The sequence below is a fragment of the Lampetra planeri genome, chromosome 13, assembly GCF_965212315.1.
Source record: "Lampetra planeri chromosome 13, kcLamPlan1.2.h2, whole genome shotgun sequence".
Taxonomy (NCBI): Eukaryota; Metazoa; Chordata; class Hyperoartia; order Petromyzontiformes; family Petromyzontidae; genus Lampetra; species Lampetra planeri.
Genome location: NC_136119.1, coordinates 3,052,992 through 3,068,816, shown reverse-complemented (window position 1 = coordinate 3,068,816; position 15,825 = coordinate 3,052,992). Strand labels below are relative to the sequence as shown.

The window sequence follows — 15,825 nt, the reverse complement described above, 5'->3', positions numbered from 1 at the left end:
TGACTGGGTGACAGTTCCGTCGGCGGCGCCGCAGCTCTCCCTGTCGAGCGCCGGCGGCACAGACATCCGCGTCAGCTGGCTCCCCCTAGAGAGGGCGGAGAGCCGCGGCCGCGTGCTGGGCTACCGGGTCGAGTACTCGGCGCAGCGCGAGGGTGAGGCGCCGCACGCTCGTACAACAACAACCGCCATTCGCCACTAAGTGGCGGTGACGTCACCACGACGCTTGTGTCAGGTCCTGTGCACCTTGAGGCCACGTGAAGTGTCGAACGCCCGCTGGCAGGAGGTCACGGGGCAGACCCAGGTGCCACGGGTCGACTGACGCACGCACACACGCAAGCACGCACGCACGCGCGTGCGACGTAGGGCCCAAACGTTTAGCCCGTTACGACGGTTTACCGTGTGAACGTTGCGATCGACAATATTTCGTTGGTCAATTGTTCGGGCCCCTTCAACTTTGGTGGCGACTGCCACCATATCCATCCTCTTAAAGGCAGGGCACCCCATGCAGGCCATGCCCCGTCGTGCCGGTAACGTCACCAACCTTGGCGCACGTGGGAACGAAGGTGAGACTCCCAAAGACTTTCGAGTTCTCCTGATAAGTCGCATAATTAAACCGATAACGGGGAAGAGGATCAGTCGTTTAAATGATCGGACGTCCCAGCTCGAAAGCAATGTGTGCGCAGCTCAACGTCCGATGGCTCACGGTTTCGTAGCCCCCGCGTGGGGGTGGCTGCCGCTCGCTCGCTCGCTCCAACTCCTCACCACCGCCTTAACGAGCGTGCCTGGATTTCTGCCAACTCTGCGGTTTGGTAACTCGATTTGGCTGTCGTAGAAGCTAATCCGCCGCGGAGAGCGCGCAGCCCGCGCTACTGTTTTTTTTATTACACGCGGATCGGCTGCTACGTACGTGCAGCATCCGTGCATACTCATGCACTCACCCACGCACGCACCCACGCACGCGTGCGCAGCCTGTACACAACTCGCCAGCGCGCATGATGGCACGCGTAGATTCTCACACTGAACCGCGTGCCAGCTTAGCTCTTCCCAGTAAACATGGAACACTGCGCCAACGCTGGTCTAACGGTTTCCAACCACATAGTTGGCCCAATGTTGGCATGTTTAGTGGGTTGGTGCAAAAACCGGGTAAACAGCGCAAGCCGGTTCGCCATACGTTTAACACTTCATTAATTTATCGTTTAATTGCTATCTATCCCAACGCAAGAGCCGTATGATATGCATCTTCCTTGTCACAATGGAAACCAGAATGGTCAGTGCCCGAGTTGAAATACGATTCAACAGTAAATAATTTTCATCTCGATTTTACGCCTCGTTTGCGATGCGTATCTTTTGTCGTTACCCGTTCGCTCCATCACCCCGAACGCTCGCATTTCATTTGCATACAATCTGCGGAAATTGTCGATGCATCCTGCTTACACACACGATCCGATGCACACAGCACATGCATGTATCACGAGTAACATAATAATATAGTTTAATCGGTCGAGGAATCATTACGCTTCCTAACCCACTCTTGGTACACAGTAGGAGACGTAATCATTCATTGATTTTAATCGTTGACTCTTTTTGATTGTTACATTTCTTAGTACGGCAAGTCCTCGCTTAACGCGTGTTCACACAACGCGTTTTCGCTATCACGTGGTTCTTCCATGGGGGAACACTTTCCGCACAATGCGGAACGCGCACCGTTATAACGCGGAACGCACACTGTTACAATGCAGTTTGTGAGCGTCCAACGGTGAACAACTTTCCGGAGCCGCGCGGCTGAGCGGTACGATTCAGTACGAGGAACAACACAGTAACGCTGCGGCGTAACCTCGGTTATTTGTCCGGCCATCTCACTCTGTCTGCGTAGTACCATCGTATCTAGCCAAACTTCATCGTTACATCGTTTATGGCGAAAATAGTTTTTCGCTTAACGCGTTTTTCACTCAACGGGACACTTAATCGAGGACTTACTTTACATACGAGGAAAATATCTACGAACCTAACGAGGGCGGCACGCGGGCAAGGAGGCGGGGGCGGTTCGGGGACGGGGGGTTGGGCGGTGCCATCCGAAGTGACGTGCCCTGTGGGGTATTTGCCGACAGACACGGTGCACGCGGTGGAGGTGCCGGGCGGGGAGACCCAGGTGACGCTGAGCGGCCTGCAGCCGAGCCGCGCCTACCGCGTGCGCATCTCGGCCGCCACCGGCTCGGGGTCCGGCGAGCCGTCGCCGTGGACCCTGCACCGCACCACGCCGCACAGCAACCGCACCGGTGAGCGAGACGCCGGCGGCGCGGGTCGTCGTGGCGACGACGCGGCCGTGCACACGCGCGCGCAATCCCACCGTCAACGCGCTGCTACCGCGAGACGAGCGTTTGCAGGCACGATTTGGACTTGTCGATCAGACCTAAGAGGAGTGCGTAGGTTCAGCGCGCAGTAAGCGTGCCGCGTTGGGTCGGCGTGTGTTTGGAACTGTTGGACCAACATTGACCATCCTTACTTGGGCAGACAATTTCTTCTTCGTAAATCTGTCCCTCCACGTTGCTTTTACACAACCCATCGGCCCACGGGCTTCTGGGAGTGCTTAACTGCAGCGGCATTGATGCAAATACAATCAAACGCTGGACCGGTTTTGACGGGCTTGAATTGATGCTGGTGAACGACCAGATGCTAGAGGCAAGGCACCTCTCTTTAAGATGCGGGTCGTGGTTCGACGCTGAAATATTTCACACGGTACACAAAACAATGGTTGGCACGTTTGTGGAGAATATCAGTAAGAAACACGATACACAGACAATACATATCTTTCACTTACCCGTCTCTTTACATCGAAAAAAAAAGTATTTTGTACACGACCTGAAGCCAGATGATGGAATCATTTAAGCGGACCTCGGCGGGCATTGGTAAACAAGCTAAGGTGATGTGGCTTTAGCGGCGTTGACTGTAATGACCCCTTCACCTTTAATTCTGAGAGACCAGCAATGGTCACGGCTTTGCTTGCTATCTCTATTGTTTTTAATCCCTCTAGTTCCCAACAGTTAGTCGATGGGTAGTTTGCGTGTGGTGTGTTAAAGTGTGGGTCCTCCCACCTCTTCCAACATGTGCATGATAGAGTAGGTAAAAAAAAACCTGGAGGGGCCCTCTAGAGCTCTCTCTAGTGGAGGCCCTTCCGCCAACAGTTTTGTGAGCAATTGCAGGGCTGCACCTTTACTCCTTTGGTTTCTAAATTCGAACATGGGGTGGAGGGGGGGGGGGGAGAGAGAGAGAGATCCCAGCACAATCACATTTGTGAGATTACATACACTCAGCGCGCACACGAGCGTTTTGAGAACGTGTTCGTTCAACGCGTCTGCCATTTCGCAGCACAACCACCCGTCCTGCAGCTCACCGTGGAGTCCAACAGGACGGCTCTGCAGATCTTCTGGCATTCGCCCGCCAACCACTTCCAAATCCGCGGGTACCAGCTGTACTGCCGGCAAGCGCCAGCCGCCCAGGAGCTGGCGGATGAGCTGGAGGACCCAGGCGATGAGCCGCCGATTGATGGCACGGACTGGCTCATTGGCCCCATCTCGCTGCGCAGGAGAGCGACTCACTACACGATCTCGGGCCTGAGTGAGTGGATCATCGCGGATGGACGGTCATTGGTCGGTTCGATCGGTCGAGACTGGAGGATACATTCGAGACCACCATCAAAATCTCTTTCAAATAGCGTTTGAGCAACTTTGGCAACTTGGTTGAGCGGTGATGTCACAGGATGACGAAGTTCCGTCTCGACGACGAAATTAACAAAAGGTTTGGTGAATGGGGCGCGCAGGCCTTGAGTAGACATGTTACCCCTCTCTGGAATGTATTTGGAAGTTGCCATCCCAGTTGCCCACTCGCGTGGAACAGTGATACCATTTGACCATATTTGGGCAAATAAATGTTTTACAAAAAGAAACGGTGCGGCAACCATTATCCCTGATGGCTAAAGGCAGTGATTTCCTTAAAATTACCACACTGCTTCACGGCCTATTATTATCACAGCCCATTACTATTATTATTGCCACGGCCTTTGCTCTTTACCGAGCGACATGGATTTGTCTGCGTCACGATCGCTGCCCGCGTCGGTTCTTAAAGGCAGACACGCTTCCCTTCCTGGCCGGTGTGTTGTGGCTGGGCACGCGTGTGTGTGCGCGTGTGTGCATGCGTGTGTGTAGTGGGCAGCGGTGGTGTAGCGGTGTAGCGGTTAGCGCTCTGCGCTACAAACCTGGCGACCCGGGTTCGATTCCCGCTCACGGCAAACACCAGTGACGATTATCTGAACCGGTCCTGGGCCTCCCCTAGGTCGACTCAGCCGCAAATGAGTACTTGGTGTGCAATGTGTAAGCATCGCCACTGGGGAGACAAAAGCGGTCGGGCGTGGTGTTGGCCACTCACCCCCTCGTGTGCCGTGCCGGCCTTCATAGGTGCTCGCTAACAGCACTTGCCCCTACAGTCTGTTAAGGCTACACGGGGGATCTTTGTATTTGTTGCCTATGTGCTCTACATGCTGCGTGTGTGTGCTGCATGTGTGTGCTCCGTGTGTGTGTTGCGCATGTTCTGCGTGCGTGTGCATCGCAGAGCCCGGCGTGCTGTACGAGGTGCGACTCGTGGTACACGCCAAACACGACAATGCCCACGTGGTGACATGGAGGGGCCGCACGCCCGACCCGCCCAGCCGCCCCCCTGCCAGCGACCCCGGTAGAGAGACGGTGATCGCGCGATACGGGCGGCTCGCGGGGATTCATTACACGGGCGTGCCGGGAAAGCTGAGTCAGCTCCGCAGTGACCCTGGGGTTATGCTCCCAGGTGCTGAGTGTCTCTGCCTTTCCGAGGGCTCATAATGGCAGTGTCTGAGACACTGAGATCCTGGGTTTCATGCTCCTAGCCCGGTCACCAGTTGTGGTGTTCATAATATATTTTGATTTTCACTTCCGTAAGCCTATCTCAGTCCTAAAAGCTGATAGATATATATGACGTTGATGGACCACATAGATCCCAATATCTGGGAGTAAAACATTTCCAAAGGGTTCTGGGCTTAAAGCCTGAGCAATGGCACGTCCCCAAGTTTCCATTTGCATTAGCGCTACGAACAGTCGTCACGATGTTATTCACCGCGAAATGCAAACATATTGGATGACCGACGAGTGGCAAACCACTCTTCACGCGTGGCGTGACATCGCGCGAATCTTGTGTTTGAGATTTTACTCACCGAACCCTCGTCATCTCCTGTGTCTGTGGCGTTCGCACTCGCCGTCCACAACAGAACAATGCCAATTCCCGGCTTTCCTTTATTCAACAACACACGTGTTAACTGCTTTATTTCCTGCGGCGTGAGCTTAATGCCTGCAGGCGCAACGAAAGCGCGCGTTGCTCCTGCGCATTCGGTTAGGGAATCAGCAAATAACAATTGGTGCTTGAATGCATTTAGCTATCACATCTGAGTGTGGCCTCAATTCGCTTTTTTTTTTACTTACCATTGTGAGTGGAAGAGTACATTCGGAGGAGCAGCATCGGTGGCGGTGGCAGGCGACCTTGACTTGAATAAACAGCTACTGAGCGAGCACCAAACTCCTCCGAAGCAGAAACGATCGTCCTTTACACACACAAATAACCTTGTGCCTGAATCGTTTTTTTGAGAACCCAAGGTACTGTGTAAGTGCAGACCACTGATGCGCGCTACAGGTGTGACAAAAGGCACATTCAACTAATCTCACGGACATGTGGAATGAGAGGCGGTAATGGTGATTGATGATGATGATTTCCCAAATCGGTTACGATCATGATCATGGTTTGAGGTCTCAATCAAATGGGACCATTGTCATTCATAAAATCCATACAATGACTGCTGGACAACAAACGTCCATCATGCGCTGCACACGCATGGTATAAACCACCTGTTGATATTTACAATGCAGCAAGCCACAAACGCTCCGTTCCGATGATGAGCAAACATCTGCGGACAAACTTGTCAAGTGTTTGTGGAGTGTTTCAGTCATGGGGCACGTCGGTTTTTCGCAGGCACTCGTAATACAGCATGCACAAGCGTTCTTGTTTGAGTTATTTAGTAATTTATATGTGGCTTTTATTCTGTGAGCAGTGCGGTGTTATGATTGCGTAAATTAGTATCCGCCATTGCTACTGATGCTGCTGGGGCTCTGGCACCTCTGAATCGGGAGTTTCCCGCACCTCCGATTCGGAGGTTGGCTGCGTACGGCGAGAAAGAAGTTCAACATTCATACATTTCTCGGGGTTTAAACATTGTCAACCAAAAGCAAAGCTTGTCCGAGCATCGTGGCCCCGACGCAAGTCTCGTCCCTCTCCTCCCGCACGTCACCCTCCCTTACCTCCTGCGCCACCTCCTTACCGCCTGCCTCCTCCTCCCCGCCGCCTCTTCCTCGTGCGTCACCCTCCGGAAGGCGTGCTGCCCGAGCTGCCCGAGCTGCCCTCGTCGCCGATGCCGCCCACGCACCTGCTCGCCCAGGGCAACGGCTCGAGCGCCGTGCGGCTCTGGTGGCGCAAGCCGGCGTTCAGCAACGTGGAGATCGTGGGCTACACGGTGCGCTACGCCCCCTCGCCCGCCCCCACCAACGCCTCGGCCTTCAGCTACATCCCCTGGTGAGTCGGCGCACGCCGTCGGCCGCGCGGATTTGCGCGCGCGCCGGATTGCGTGCACGTGTCGTTGCTGCGCGGCGTGCGTTCACGCGCCGCGTTTTCTCTCCCGCGTGCGCCGCGAGCAGTGCGGAGGAAGGGCTGCTCGTGCAGGGACTCAAGCCCTTCACGCGGTACCAGTTCTCGGTGCAGTCGCACGGCCACAACTCCAACGGGCGCTTCGGGGACACCGTGGAGGAGGCGACGCCGCCCGACCGTACGCCATCTCCCTCCCTCCTTTCGGCCCTCTCTCCTGCCTGCGCCATTCCTTGTCTCCCTCGTTCCCTTTTTTCTTTCCCCTCCGCCCATTTTGCTTCCTTACTCAGTTGCTGTCCCCCTCTCTGTTGCTCCCTCTCTGCGCGACGCCTTCCCTCTCTCCTTCACGCCAATGTCCTTACTCCCTCTCAGCCATCCTCGCTCTCTTCTCCTCACCCTCCCCAGCCCCCGTCTCTTGTACGCGTGCATGACAAAAGTATTAAAGGAGGAATATATCGACCGCATAATAGGAAAATGTTTAGAAGACAAGCAATAGAATCCAAAAATATTCACACCTCAGCCTCTTTTATCTGAAACATTCATTATGTTTTGTTGTTACTCGACTTGATTAAAATCAGGGCCCCCGCAACATAAGACATTTCCTCGTAAAAGGTTAAAGCTTTAAATTATTCACATTTTTTAAATGCGTTTTTTTTTATCATACGGGATGCGGTAATGCCGCCTTTTTATGCTGAGCCTTTCGCCAATTACACCCCTGTCCATGGACCCCCTTCGCGTCGGCGAGAAGGCAATAATTTGTGTCAAGCTCTGGGAAATGGCTCTCATGAAATGCCACGAGTTTATGGGCGTGTGTGCGTAGCTGCGCTAATGTTTCAGTGTCCCCCCTGATCTTATCACGCGTCTCAACGGTGCGGGCTCCCCGACGGCCAGAGGATCCGTCTGCGTCGCAATGCCACGTGGGCGAACACCGCAGACGCCCTGCCAACAAAACGGACTTGCCGCCTCCGAGTTGAAATGAAAGTTTTTTGTAACGGTTCATTATTCATTCTTGCAAAAGGTGTCACGGTTCGCACCACTGGACATGCCACCCAGAGGACGCCGGTCTAATCTACCGGCACGGCAGTTGAGACTACGGTGCAGGTTTCTTGAATCCTCTTGCCTCGGTCCGCCCAGCAGTATAAATTGGTGCACCGCAAGTCACCCCCGTCAGGCACGGGCAATATGTGGGTACTCCCACCGCATACTATACCGACGGACAGAGCGTTGGCATAGTTGTTAGCGAGCTGCGCCATATATGGCTAACGGATCATATGAATGGCACCTCAATTCCGAACTGGTTCTGCACCGCCGCGCCCCTCTCAGCCTCTACCAAGCTGTACTGTCAAGTGTGGTGAAGTATGGTCAAACAACCCAATGACTGACGTTGTGTGTGGGGAGGCCTTTCAGCAGCGGTGGCATAACAAAAGGGCTGTGAATTATTTCTATAAGCATTTTGGAAATTTCAGCGTTAATTAACAGTTATCTTTGTAGCTGTCCAAAAGGTAATTGGACGACATAATTAAAGGGGAGAAGCGTGCTGAGCTTTCTCTTTCTCACACTTGCCTGTCCGAATTTCACGCTGTGGTGTTGGATCGTGCCATTGCTTCTTATTAAAAGGTGCAGATTTGGTTCAAATGGCAATTCCTCATTCGCTACTGCCAGCAGCTGCGCTGTCATCATGTGAATAGTCACGTGACCTCACACCCATCAGCACATAGCAGCCAGCAGCAGAAAATCAAGAGGAGGCTGACGATGCCGTCATATAAAATATCTACGAAAAAACAAACCCTACAGCGAATCTACAATCGGCACGGTCACCAGCAGAACCCCTGGCTACGTCTCGCCCACACTGGCAATCGGTAGCAAGAGGCACCATGCTTCATTTATTCGTGAAGAAGCTGCCTGCACGTGGAGTGAAACATCAGACATCGTAACGCGAAGATAGATCGGGGCAGCTGTACGGCACAACCGCAAACTCCCACGCAGTAGCTCGCACTTGTTTGCTTCTGTACCTTTTACTATTTTAGTTTTTTAAGATAAGATAGATCTTTGGGTTAAATAGCGTGAGTAAAATACCAATGTGTGTCACACACCCTCCTCCAAACAACAATAACAATTCATACAAAGATCCACCTCCATAGTCAAAACAGACTGTTGGGGCAAGTGCTATTATCGAGCAGCACCTGTGAAGGCCAGCACCGCACACGAAGGGATGGGTGGACAACACCACGCTAGGCCGCCTTTGTCTCCCCAGTGGTGATGTTTTACACACCGCACCAAGTACTCATTTGAGGCCGAGTCAACTTCGAGGAGGCTCAGAACCGGTTCAGATAATCGTCACCAGTGCAGGCCGTGGGCCGGAATCGAACCCGGGTTGCCGGGTTCATAGCGCAGCAGCGACTCGGAGTAAGCAAGCACGCGTTAATTGTCCGTCTTGGAGAGAGCGTGAGCGGGAGGAGGAGGGAACGAGAGCGATGCCGTGCGTTTTGCCGTTCCGTGCCACGCAGGGCCCGGCACGCCGCCCATGGACGTGACACTGAGCGCCGTGGACATGCGGTCGGTGCGCGTGGCCTGGGAGCCCCCGCTGGAGCCCAACGGCCCCGTGTCCGAGTACGTCCTCATCTACAGCTCCAACGCATCGCTCCCGCGCGAGATGTGGACCGCCATCCGCCGTGCCGGTGAGAACTGCCGCCACCGCCACCCCTCACGATGACAATGGTCGACCACGGGCTGAGCTGGACACTGTCGTTTCAGTTGTGTCACAGCTCTCCGAATTGGAATTATAATAAACAATTTGCTCTCAAATCTTTTACTTTTTTTTTACGTGCTGCAATGGGTATTTGGCCAATTCTGTACACGACTGTTTGGCTTGATGTGCGAGAAAAGCAGAGAACCCAGAGAAAACCCACCGTGTATTTTAGGGGGTAACAACGCTCAAAGCACACACAGATTCAATCTCTCTTTTACCCCCCAATAATTGCAATGAGGTGTCACGGTTCAGAGTTGATGTCCGATTCAAGGATAGATTATTTCTCAGATTGTTATTGCCGTCTCATATATGTTGGGGTTTTTTGTCTCGTAAACTGTTAATACTCAATTCATATGCACGCACACACACACAATTCCATGCATGCACCCTGAGAGTAAGACTCTCGATAAATCAATGCGTCGTTTTACGCCTCCGATAGACAATTACAACAAAGGCTAAAGTTGTTTCACGGCACGCTTTGCTTCGTGAGCGGAACGTTTCGACGTCTCTCTGACTCCCCCGCATCGATCGCGCTAACTCCTCGCCCCAGGCGACGCGCTGAGCGCCGACATCGTGGGTCTGGAGAGCGGGACCCTCTACTTCTTCAGCGTGGGAGCCAAGACGCCGGTGGGCCCGGGCCCCTTCTCCACCGCGCTGTCCGTTCACACCCTCGTCGAGCCACAGACAAGTACGCGCATCGTGTGTTATTATTACCGTTATAGTTGCGATAACCGTTATCGCCTTCGCGGCGGACACGGCAATAAGCTTCGATATTCGTGACGGAGCCACCGGACACAGACAAATCCGGCAGCAGCAACAGCAGCGTACTCTGGAACTCATCCAACTCTCCTGAACCCCCACCCCTATATCTGCACTCCCGTTCTTACTGTGCCCCCCCCCTCCTCTGATCCCCGCCTTGCGCCCACCCCTCCCCACCCCCAGCAGGCCTGCCGTTGCTCCTTAACGTGCACTCCCTGACGGGCATGCTGGTCGGCGTGTGCATCGCCTTTGCCTGCGTCTCCCTGTGCGTCGCCGTCCTCCTGTGCCGATCCAAACACGGGTACTCGCCGCACCTCGTTCGCACTCAACCGCCCGCCACCCGGCGCGCTTCCGACGCTCGGCGCGCCCCCCGCCCGCCGTCGTCCGTCGCCCCCTCGTGACGCCCTCGCCTGTCCGCTCCCTCCCTGTCCCCCACCGCAACCGCCGAGCAGGCGCGCCTCCCGTCCCGGCGACTGCTGCCTCCCCGGCGCGCCGGGCGACCCGACGGCCTCGGCGTCGGGAAACGGGCCCCAGATGAGGAACGGCCGCCCCCTGGACTCGCACGAGCTGGAGACGCTCATGTGCTGCCAGGAGGCGGCGGGGCCGGACGGCACGGCGCGCCCGGGCCGCGACGTCGCCGACGCCGCCGCCACGACGGCGTCGTCGTACTCGCCGTCGCCCTCGGCCCGGGATCCCGAGCGCCAGCAGCTGGTGCCCAACGGCACGGCCGTGTCCGCGCGCAACAAGGTACGGACGGGCGCGACGGCCCGCCTCGCGTGCTCGCTCGCTCTCCCCCGGCGAGCTTCGCTTAGCGGCGACGCGACGATGGCCGGCACGACGCGACGAAGTGCGAAGTTGCGTTTGATGGATGGATCACACGAGAGGCGTGGAAATTGGAAGTGCTCGCTCCGAGAAACTGCTGACCCGTGGTCTCGCCAGCTGGCCACCACCGCCGGCTTGTGTCTGCCGAGCTCCGCTAGGGGTAATTAGATGAGCTGTTAGTGCACGGCAGCTTTTAATTTGCCTTGCCTGGTGAAATCAAGAAGGATGGGAGTTCCGTCATCGCTTTGGCCCATCAATCTGGACCGCGACGTAATGAATTAAATAACAAGATAATGCAGCATCAGCTCGTGTTTTTGTGAGACTAATAACGAGCGCGTACGTCGAAGGCAGGCCCCTGTTCATTTAATCATTCCTTCGTGCAACACAGGAATGATCGCCGACTCGATTTTCGTTCCTCCAACCCCCCCTTCCCGAACCCTGTCATGGGTTGAACGGAAATGTTTACGCTGTTGTGTAACATTTCACACATTGCACAGTGCTGTGCCAGTTTGTGTTTTATTCATCTTGGAAAAATCACTGGCAGTAAAAAAATATTTTCCAGACTTCTTTTCATCACCTCGCATAAAGAGTGTAATATTTTATATCCTAGTAGCCAAGCTGATGTAATTATTTTGCTCCAGTGTTTCAACTATTTGGTTCTTATCATGAGACTCGGACGGACAAAACTGCTCCACGATCCTTATTTGAATGGACGCTATTGGCCAATGTGCAGTTTTATTTTTATTTGTTATGAGAGTGAAAAAGAAATGATTACTCGGTTGAATTAAACTCGCATTTTTTTGTCGTTTTAACATAAGTGTTCAAAAACTACCTACGATTAGAGCGATCGGCTACGTACTGTGCGAAAGAAGTTCGACATACGTTCAAAAAGTAATTCCTTCCGCTTCCCGGAAGACTGTGCTGCCTTCAGCCCCGCCATTTGCCCCAAGGCCGGCAGTAACGCGCGCAGAGCAGCGTTGTCAGGCAGCCACCACCCCGTCGCGACCGGTGTTCTCTCTCGTGGTGAGCTCGCGCACGGCAAGCTCCCAGAGCGACGACGCGGCGGTGCGCCGCGGCGCGATGCTGAACGGCTCCCCCCGTGCCCCTGGCCTGGCGGCGCGCAGGTGGGGAACGGCAGCACCAACCATGCGGCCACCTGCGTCACGAGCTTCGCAGACGAAACGGCGACGTGCGACGTCTTCTTGAGTCCCAACAGCACGGCGCTCACCGACCTCAGCCTGGACTCCTCGACGGACGGGGAGGTCCTCTCCAACGGGGTGGGTGCTCCCAGCGACCGTCCCCTGCCCGGCTAACGGGGCTTTGCATTCGACCGCCGGTTTTTGCATTCGAGGAAGACGGTGGATTTTGTTGACGCGCGTACGTTGTCGCCGCAGGGTCAGACCAATCAGTCGGACTCGGGCTCCTTCGCGGCGGCGGACGAGGGCGGCCCGGCGACGGACGCCGAGCCGGCCGGCAAGTCGCCCGCGTCGTCGGACAAGGGCCTCGCTGACTCGCCCGAGCAGCCGGCGCCGTCGCAGCAGCAGCAGCAGCAGCCCCATCTCAGGGGGGCGCCGTGCGACGGGGCCGAGGATCCGGACGACGTGAACAAAGACGTGGAAGACCCCGCTGCCCCTTGTCAGTCGCCCCATCACGCCTCTTCTACCTCGCCGGCCGGGCAGCCGTGACCCACGCCGCGGCCGTGAACGCTGACGTTGTTGCAAAAAAAAACACAAACGAGAGCGTCCTGGAAACAGGCTCTTGCAAAGGGATGTTTGGACGTTTCCGCCAAAAGGAGAGCGAGAGAAAAAGCTGAAAAGTAAAAAAAAGTAAAACAAACATCCGCATTTTTTAAACACGAAAGAAAAGGATCTCAGGTTTGTGATTCTTGAGTAACACGTACACTCTGCGAGTGCGAGCAGTCTGGGAACTTTTGTATGAAGAGTACCGAACTGTGAAAAGGAAAACGCAATCTATGCTGCGGTTTCTCGACTGAAACCTACACGGACTCAAGTGTCGTCAGTTTGAAGCCTCTCACACTGCATTCTAGTGCAAGGTCTCCCGGTTTCCATTTTTGTTTTGTTGCTGTCGGTTTAATGACAAACAAATCAACTGAGGATGAAACGGTGTAATTTCTAACGTTTTTTTATTCATTATTTTGTATTCCGCTGCATAAAAAAGAAAGACTGGAATGGTGCTCCAATCTTAGGTCACGAAACGGCAGAATATAGGTGCTTTTTTTTAATGTTTCGTTTCTAGATTACTGAGAAGACAACACGACTACCTCATTACCACACACAGTTCTGTCTTTTCGTTGACTTAAAAATAACAACAACATTCTGATGTTTCACCGAACGAGCCCTCTCGTGTCCTCGAGTCAACCAAATGCGCCAATCAGCTCCGTGTTTGTAAAACGGTTGGTGGAAACCGCCCGGCATTCTGGGTAACCACGATCGGCTTCCTGACTGCCGGTGCCACGGCTCGGTGGCGGGCTAATCACTTTTTTGGTGACTGCATTTTTTCGTATTTTGTCGCTCTTAATTTCAACGTTTGCCTCAAAGTGCCTTCGAAAAATTTAAACGAACGGAATGATGCAGAACAAAATGGAAATGTTTCGACAGAGTTTAGTTGCTGCTGGAAAAAAAAGAACGACAGCTTTGAAAGTTGGGTCCAAACGTGCTAAATTGGTGTTTTGCCTCCTTGACGGGTCCTCGTGACACCATCTTCTGCAGGTCTTTTCATTCCTGGTTTATTCCACGCATGCTTTCCCCCGTAAAATGTCACAGCACACGTGCCGGTGTTCAAGTATCTGCAGTCTTGCCCCGTGTTTTTAATGAGCTGTAAATTTTCCAAATAATGTCGGCTGCTCAGCGACACCTGATCTTTGCTTTGATGCAGAAGTCGATAATTATTTTACAAACCGCCAATTTATATGGTTCTTGATGATCGTTTCAGAAGGGGCTGCCCAATGCTTTGGTGTAACGGTACAAAAAACACTCTTAAGGTGAGATATAGAAGCGGATCTCCATCACTAAATCCTTCCCTCAATGGGCCTCTTAAGCAGAATGGACTAAGTCCCTTAATTGGAACGTCTTGACTCGCCTGAACGAGAAACGAAAACTTGTTAAACCAGATTTTTTTTCTATATTCCCCCCTGCCACACATGAGGTGCTAATAATGCATGTGGCACAGATTCGGAAAAATCTACAGCGGTGTCCGCTTAGTCAGGAATTTAAAAAAGCAGTACATTTCTATGAAAAAAAAAACAGATACATTGTTGTGCAGATACTATGTTTTCATTTGCATTTTTTTTGCAGACAGCTGTAATTAAATGACCCTCATGTCCTGTAAATTCCCACAAGGTGCTGTGGCGTAATCACGAGATTTCCATCATCGGCGTACGGTTGCCACCCACGGGGGTACACAGACACCAAGATGTAACCATGGCAGGAAGAAACATGTCTCATAATGCCGGAAGAGGGGATGGACTACCGGTAAAAAATGTTTCGTGATTTTGGTGGTCGATCATGCTTCTTGAAAGACTTGCAAGTCTCCCGGGACAGCTGCCTCGAAAAGAGGAATCCCTGGGAAAACCCGGACGGGTGGCAACCATACCCGTGGGCAGAACTTGCAAATCGAGCGAGGGTCGTACCTGCGGACTCGGTGGTCGCCTTGGCCGGGCCGAGGCTGCTGGGCTGGCGACCTCTCGAGTGCCAGAGGCACGAGGGGGCTTCTTCACCCACTGGACCGAGTCTCAGGGTCCACACAGAATGAGAGGCGACGTGGGGTTTACGGGGGGGCAGGGGTGGGTGGGTGGGTGGGTTTCCCAGGGAATATATTGGGACCCCCTGGGGGAGACAGGGGAGGGGTGTTGGGAGGGGAAACTTCATAGCACTTATTTTTGTGGAGCGGGAAGTTGAGGCAACAGTCTGAAAAGAAGAAAATGTGCAGCGTAAAAGCGAACGGCAAGTTTAGAAACGAAAACATACACGCAGCGCCCGGCCGGCAGGTTTGGGTAATTACAACACGCAACATTTGTAACTGTGACATTTTCCTGCCATGTTTTGTACAACAATGCAGTTTTTACTATTTTAGATTGCTTGACGAAGTGTTTTTATCGGTCATTTTTCATTGGAGCTGCACTGTATAGTATTTAAATGAGAGCTGCGGGATGGGTGCGGGAGGGGATGAGGGGTAAATAATATTCCTCTGGTTACGAACGAAAAAAAACAAACACATGTGCAGCGTTTGCTGGAGAGTTTGGAGCCTTTTTTTGTACGATGAACATTTCTGGACAGAATGTGTTTTTTTATATATATATATCTCGTGATGGTTTTTTTTGTATTTCTACATCCGAACCTCGTACGGACTCCCGTCACAGACTACACGGTGGCTGCGGCGACGATGGCTCCGGTTTCCGTGCCGGCCAGCGCGCGCCCGCAAAGCGCCGCTTCGCGTTTCTTGGAAGTCCATGCCACGTTTTTAATGCCCGTCCGTCACGTCATGCCTTTGGAGTGCCCATTCACCGCCGCTCTCCCCGCTCCGGGGGCAGGAGCCCAAGCTCAGGCAGCTGCGGGGACATCGTTGGCGACAGCTCTTGGTCGAACGGGGCGCCACCACGCCCGGTGCCCAGGTGGCAGCCGACTGCAGTAGTCACCACAGCCCGATGATTGTACAGCGGACTGACCTCCAACCAAACGGCAATTTGCCTATGCGCCTAAAAAATATATAAAATAAAAAAATGCCAATGCAGCCTAGTTCTTTTTTTATACATAGGCCAAATAAAC

The 15,825-nt window shown here is 53.6% G+C and overlaps 1 protein-coding gene across 2 annotated transcripts in view; it reads left to right on the top strand.

The window, feature by feature from the left end:
• IGDCC4 (immunoglobulin superfamily DCC subclass member 4) overlaps positions 1–14,399 on the top strand; it is a 135,153-nt gene extending 120,754 nt beyond the window's left edge. The window contains exons 9-20 of one of the 2 annotated variants that reach the window (XM_078599874.1): positions 15–152; positions 2,109–2,276; positions 3,367–3,615; positions 4,606–4,725; positions 6,444–6,642; positions 6,765–6,892; positions 9,219–9,389; positions 10,011–10,148; positions 10,406–10,520; positions 10,672–10,966; positions 12,166–12,318; positions 12,436–14,399. In XM_078599874.1, the coding sequence (XP_078456000.1) occupies positions 15–152; positions 2,109–2,276; positions 3,367–3,615; positions 4,606–4,725; positions 6,444–6,642; positions 6,765–6,892; positions 9,219–9,389; positions 10,011–10,148; positions 10,406–10,520; positions 10,672–10,966; positions 12,166–12,318; positions 12,436–12,726 (2,165 nt within the window). In that variant the 3' untranslated portion in view covers positions 12,727–14,399. Of the gene's footprint in view, positions 1–14; positions 153–2,108; positions 2,277–3,366; positions 3,616–4,605; positions 4,726–6,443; positions 6,643–6,764; positions 6,893–9,218; positions 9,390–10,010; positions 10,149–10,402; positions 10,521–10,671; positions 10,967–12,165; positions 12,319–12,435 lie in introns of both variants that reach the window. The other variant, XM_078599873.1, reaches the window with a different exon arrangement.
• The last annotated feature ends 1,426 nt before the right edge of the window (positions 14,400–15,825 follow it).